Here is a 6,434-nt window from a genome sequence, read left to right as displayed (position 1 = left end):
CTAAAACATCAGTGTATTTATAGTAGTTACGTATTATATCAATCAGGCCGAAATATATTAAATTTTTAGTCACTAAAACATTGCAAAATTAGAATGTATAAAAATACTCTTTACAGCTGCTCTATGATAACTTGCAGAATGCAAGTATCAAACGTAACGAAACTTCTTAAAATTTTCTAATATTGTAATTTATTTAAAAAATCAGGTCTAAACATATCAAATCTTATCTCATTTTTAGTCGCTAAAAAATTGCAAAATGAGAATACACAAAATTACTCTTTACAACTGCTCTAATATATCTTGCAGAATGCAAAATATATCGAGCATCAAACGAAACGAAGCTTCTTAAAATCTTTTAATAAGTAAGCGTCATATTACTGACGCATCTCTCTTCATATATCGCCAATACAAATTCCAATGATCTCAGTGGTCGTTTGAAACGCGATTTGCTACAAGCACGACACGCCTGCTGATCTTTGAAAGGGGATCGTCAAGAATTTCAGAACGAGGATACGCCCGTGATATTTGCGTTCGCGATTCGCCCGAAGGAGGATCGTCTCCGTGTGTGTGTGTGTGTTTTTTTTTTATTTTTTTACTTTACGCGCGCGGAATTTTAAACGTTCGTCGCTCGAAAGTTTCATGCAAATTGCGTCTGTGATCCTGCGCGACCTTCAACAGATACTGCAAGATTGTCTCGAGACGTTGAACAATCTTGCAATTACGCGTAACCAGGTAGCTACCAGGTAGCTATCGACGAACTTTCCATTAGATCGTCGACGCAACGTAATCGGAATAACAGTGTTTGCCGATGACTTTGGCCTTGCCACTCTGAAAAACGCGTCCGGAAGGCGGAAGTGAGGATTTCGTAAGCGGCCGCGCCAAATTTCTATTCGTTTACGTAACGCCGATCGAAATTCCTCCGCGATAATTACACGTTGCCCGATCGAGGGAAAAACGAGTTGCTTCCGGAGATTTCATCGAATATTTAACACTAGAATGTTGGTCAGAATCATCAAACTTTACGAAAATTATCGACTACTTTCATTCCTCTAATGTTGTATCTTAATCCTTCTGTTTCTGTTTTTTCAGTTATCGTAGACCTATTTATACTTTTTAAAAATTAAAGAATATCTCTTTAAGCACGACACAATTCTCGTCAGCATGGTTTTTCGGTTAATAAGTTTTGTGTCTTCTTGAAACATAATAAAATGCTCCTTTCGTTTGAGCGTGACATTAAAATACAAACATCTGAGGACTATAAAATCTCGTATCCTCAAGTATGAAAAAAAATTCTCATCAACGTGATTTTGTAAAGTTTCGCGTCTTCTTAAAATATCATAAATCCTCTCTTCTCATTTGAATGTGATATTAAAATATAAACATCTGAGGACTATAAAATCTCGTATCCTCAAGTATGAAAAAAAATTCTCATCAACGTGATTTTGTAATTTCGTGTCTTCTTAAAATATCATAAATCCTCCCTTCTCGTTTGAGTGTGATATTAAAATATAAACATCTGAGGACTATAAAATCTCGTATCCTCAAGTACGAAAAAAAATTCTCATCAACGTGATTCTGTAAAGTTTTGTGTCTTCTTGAAACATAATAAAATGCTTCCTTTTCATTTGAGTGTGATATTAAAATATAAACATCTGAGGACTATAAAATCTCGTATCCTCAAGTACGAAAAAAAATTCTCAACAACGTGATTCTGTAAAGTTTTGTGTCTTCTTGAAACATAATAAAATGCTTCCTTCTCATTTGAGTGTGATATTAAAATATAAACATCTGAGGACTATAGCAAGGTGAAGATTTATGTAGTTTTAGCGTTAATCTTCGTTTTCCCCCGATCGATCTCGAAATACACGAGTAGAAAAAAAAAAAAAAAAATAGAGCGACGAGACGTGCATGCAAAACACAGTCGGAAAAGCGTAGCATGGAAGGCAACGTTTGACAGGAAAAAGGCAGGGAACAAACTGGCTGTTTGCGACGACCATTCACTTTCTATTGTCCGATCATGCCAAGAAATTGTTCGACGTGATTTCGATCGAGCCTTCTTTCTTCTTCTCTACCCGAGAGGGATCGTTCCCTCTTAAGCTATCTTAGCTTTAGGATAAAAAGCCGACGACGACCAGTGCGATAAAAGCATGATCAATAAAAGTGCATCGATCGCATTCGACACTCAGGAAAAAGTTAATGCATCTGTTGTTCTTTATTGAAGAATCGAATCTGGTATATAAGAGTTCGAATCATTTTTTGGAAAATATTTGAGATTTTTTGTGGTTCACCTGCGATGAAGGTGTAGCTGCAAGCGATCGATCGTCGTCGTGTTAGCAATTTAGCATCCGAGAATATTATAGCGCTCTGCACGAGCGTTTCTCTGCCGGCAAACTAGGAACTTACAACTCGCTTGGACGAATATCTCGCTTCTATTCGTATATACCGTACACAGAAATTATACTCTTTGCTTAGGTTCAGCGCGTTTAAATGTTCACGGATTTTACAGTTTAGTTAGCGTTAGATCTTGTTTCCGTTCACGTCTCTGTACAGGTCGTCGTTGATGCCGTACAATCTTGGCGAGTCGTTGCAATCAACCTGAAAAAAACGACGAAGAAAAAAATTTCAAGAGTCAGACTCTGGTCAAAGATGACGAGAATCGAGACGTTCATCCCACAAGCAACGCTTTAGATAAAAATTAAAAATAATAACCCGTCAGCGATCGACATCTTTCTCTGTTGAGTTTCTTACTCCAAATTTTACAATTTTCTAACTTTCATTGTTTTGATTCTCAGAACAATTAGATTACTTGTGGGGTGATCCAGTGCATCGAGGAAGCACTTGATACCTTGAACCACCAATCGCAGACGCGAGCCGATTGGCTAAAAACTGTGCCGTTTGGACAGAGGAAGCTGAACTGACGGCCGTTTGGCAAACACCAATGCCAGACCTGAAAGAGAAACGTTCGAAATTCTATCCATTTCCCGGGAGACTAGTTGACGATGGCTAAACTTACCTGACATCTAGCTTCGGGATCGGCGTAGTAACCAGGTAACTTGCCTCCGCAGGTAAACGTGAGGCCGAAAGGTACTGAATCGTAGATCGGGTAGTCCACGCCAGGTGTGTAACCGTCTACTTGCTGAAAGAAAATTGGACAGGCGAGCCGTTTGAAACTGTAACGTCTTAATTAGGGTTAATTAGGAGGGACGCACACGGCTCAAGTTTGTTGCAACTCATCAACGCGACGACGAGGACTCGCGGAGAGAGAGAGAGAGCGATTGTGTATATGTAGGATAATCGAATTACAACCTACTTCTCTCAATTCGAACACGATGTGCGAGTTACATCTTGATTTCTCTCGGAACAAAGACAATTAGACGCAACAGTGAAAAGCGTTATTTACATTGCGATTCCCCCGTTGCTCTGTCGAAACATCGCCGACAGAGATTTCGTCATCTATTATCGCTCACAATGGAATGTGGACCGAGCGAGGATGCACGCCATAAGTTGCACTTACTTTCGCAGAGTGATTATTATGCACGGTGGAACGTTGACGCGTTGACTTGTCACATGAAATTTATACGTCTGTGAATTATACGTGTACGATAATTTTTGCCCTATATCTGGCGAGGGATGATTCGAGTTTTCGTTTCGATTCGAATATCGTTGCAACAAGGATTTTTCATTTTGTAGTTCAGAGAAACGTTTCGCCTACGATGTTCCCGTGTCTCTCTGAAATTGAAAGACATCTCAGATTCAAATAAAATGTCAAAGATTTCCTACTGGTACGTACGATTTTTCTAAAATATTTCTAGAAATGAAAACCGTGTTGGTTATTACAACGCGTTACAAAAGAATCACACAAAAATTCATATTACGTGTCCGATCGTTCGTCGAAGATAAAACAAGAAGGAACAATTAAAAAAAAAAAGCAAATGGAGTTAATGGTCCAAGCAGCTTCCGAGGAACATTTAAACCGCGGCGGATTCGAAGGGGAATCTCGCCGCGCGATCTTTTTTTCGCAATTGGCTATCGGTCGAAGCGAGAAGAAAAAAAAAAAAAGAAGGGACGATTGCGACACGACGAAACGGCCACTCGGATCGAGCCACTCCAGTGCGTGCGCGAGCCGACCGTTTGACCGGAAGTCGGGTTACATTGTTCGCCGCAAGCGGATGCGCATCTCCGTGTGCCTTTGTGTTCGAGCTGCCGTCCAGCTACGACCACGCGCAACCGCAAGACAACCTCTGCCTCCACCCTCTCGACGTGACGGGTGATTTTGACGCTTGGCGAGGAAAGCACGGCGCGGACTGCAGTCCACCGTGCAGTCATCGCGCGCGAGATTAGGGTAGGTCAGGGTATTTTTTGCTCGAAGATCGTCGAACCTTCCTCCGCAAGATGAGACTCAACCTTTCAAACTGCTCTGTCGCAAATAGATCGATCTTGGGCAAAATGTATGGACGTAGGAATGAGCGTCGATGAACTCTGAGAAATATTGTTACGAATCGAAGATTATCGAATCTTTTTCGTGCGAACGTAAAGTAGAAAGAAAGATGCATTAATCTCGTATAAAGATTAGCAGATGATCGTCTAAAATTAAAAATTGGAGGTTGAAGAGTTTGGGATACATTGATGGATTTAAGATCGTTGAATAGAGATAATCTTTAGATTGAGAAGAACGAAGATTTTTATAAAAAAATGCATCACTCTCGTGTGAAGATTAGCAGACGATCGTCTGAAATTAAAAATTGGATGTTGAAGAGTTTGGGATACATTGGTGGATTTAAGATCGTTGAATAGAGATAATCTTTAGATTGAGAAGAACGAAGACTTTTATAAAAAGATGCATCACTCTCGTATGAAGAGTAGCAGATGATCGTCTAAAATTAAAAATTAGACGTTGCAGAGTTTAGGATACATTTATGGATTTAAAATCGTTGAACAGAGATAATCTCTAGATTGAGAAGAACGAAAACTTTTTTTTTGAAAAGATTGGAGACGCTTTCGTCGATTTCGTACAAAAATGGACGACTGTTAAATTCAGGAGACAGCTCTGGACTAAAAAGAACTGGACGTCGAAGAGTGTGGGACTGCTGGAAACGTCACGATTTCTTCGAGGGATTAAGAAAGAATTTCTGGAGGCGCGTACCGTGAATGTTGAACGCGATAACCATCGGCTGGTCAATTAATCATTCTCAGTTTTTCTGGCCGTTGGCTCGGCATTGAAAATTCGGTCCCCTTCCGTTTCGATCCGCGTTCGGTTCACGGCCATCGTTTCCGGTGAAAATGAATATGCTCGCGGCTCGCTAGACGCACGGTCGCCCTTCGATAAACCGGCTATAATAAAAGAGCTGTCGATGAGCGCGCGTACACATCCTGAGCGCTCGAGCCTCGTCGTTTCGTAACTCTTGGGTTTCTGGATAAATTTCATCCAGGATCCATTTCTACACAGAGTTACGTAACTTTATTCGTCATCAGGGGAGATCAGCAGAGAGAAGACGTGGAAATTCAAACAGCTCGTTGCCGAACGACTTTGTCCGAGGAAGCGCGCGAGAAAGCACGCTCGCGCAACACGGGTTAATTAATGAATTACTTCATGCTGCCAGCCTGGCGAAGATGACGCGGGAAGATACCAGATCCTCCCTCTGTCATTGTTGCACGTGAGAAAGTACAATGAATATAATAATTCCGCACTTTGATTCAACACCCGGTTTCGTAAAGGTATTGTGCGCGTGATACTCTCCGGTGAATACATTACGCAAGCTTGAATCGAACACGATTTTCAGAGGGAAATGCCGAGCGGATCGCCGTGTCACTTACCGCCATCGCTTGGTACAGCAGGGCCGCGCCGAATAGCACCAGCGCGCACAACACTTGGTACCGCGAGATCATCTAGAAGGCAAAAAAAGAAAGGGAGAAAAAATCAGGCGAACTTCTTGGCTCGAGATAACTAGAAACAATCGGCTAGAATTTAAAATAAGAGAAATATTTTAAATATTTTGAAAAATTTCAAAAAAAAAAAAACATCTCCTGGTAATTTAATTTAAGTCTAACGATCCGATAGTTAGTCAATCAATATCTAGGTATCTAAATATCGAACAATTAGATTTCAAATTATGGTTAGCTCTCCGATGGGAATCATTGCTCCGTATTATCCCCGAGGTTCCTTAGGGAATTCTTACCTTTTCGTGAAAGATCCAATCACCTTAATCCGCAGTATCCTTCCACGTGGTGTTCATTTATCTTAGGGACGAGTTTGGATTTCGGATGTTGGCAGAATACGATCACCGGTCCCCGGATCCGCTGGACCTCCGCCAGCAAGTTCCCGTCTCCACGGTGTTGCGGGCAAAGTTTCTTTCTCGAAGGATGCTACCACGAAGTGGTGGTATATATATGGCTTTAGAGATCGAGCAGAAACAAGGGGGGAGTTCTTGAGAGCC

General features: G+C 41.1%; 1 protein-coding gene across 1 annotated transcript; it reads right to left on the bottom strand.

The window, feature by feature from the left end:
* Positions 1 to 596: 596 nt before the first annotated feature.
* On the bottom strand, positions 597 to 6,376 carry LOC122532289 (U-scoloptoxin(01)-Cw1a-like). Its single transcript, XM_043660932.1, has 5 exons — positions 6,177 to 6,376; positions 5,815 to 5,886; positions 3,014 to 3,136; positions 2,846 to 2,947; positions 597 to 2,595 (listed from the first exon to the last, which is right to left on the bottom strand). The coding sequence occupies exons 2-5, from the start codon at positions 5,884 to 5,886 to the stop codon at positions 2,518 to 2,520; spliced, it is 375 nt and encodes a 124-aa protein (XP_043516867.1). The 5' UTR covers positions 6,177 to 6,376; the 3' UTR covers positions 597 to 2,517.
* Positions 6,377 to 6,434: the final 58 nt, after the last annotated feature.

This window comes from Frieseomelitta varia, unplaced genomic scaffold (genome assembly GCF_011392965.1).
Source record: "Frieseomelitta varia isolate USP_RPSP 00005682 unplaced genomic scaffold, Fvar_1.2 scaffold_447, whole genome shotgun sequence".
In the NCBI taxonomy this organism is placed as follows: domain Eukaryota; kingdom Metazoa; phylum Arthropoda; class Insecta; order Hymenoptera; family Apidae; genus Frieseomelitta; species Frieseomelitta varia.
The sequence above is the reverse complement of the archived record's forward strand: the minus strand, read 5'-3'. Positions and strand labels throughout refer to the sequence as shown.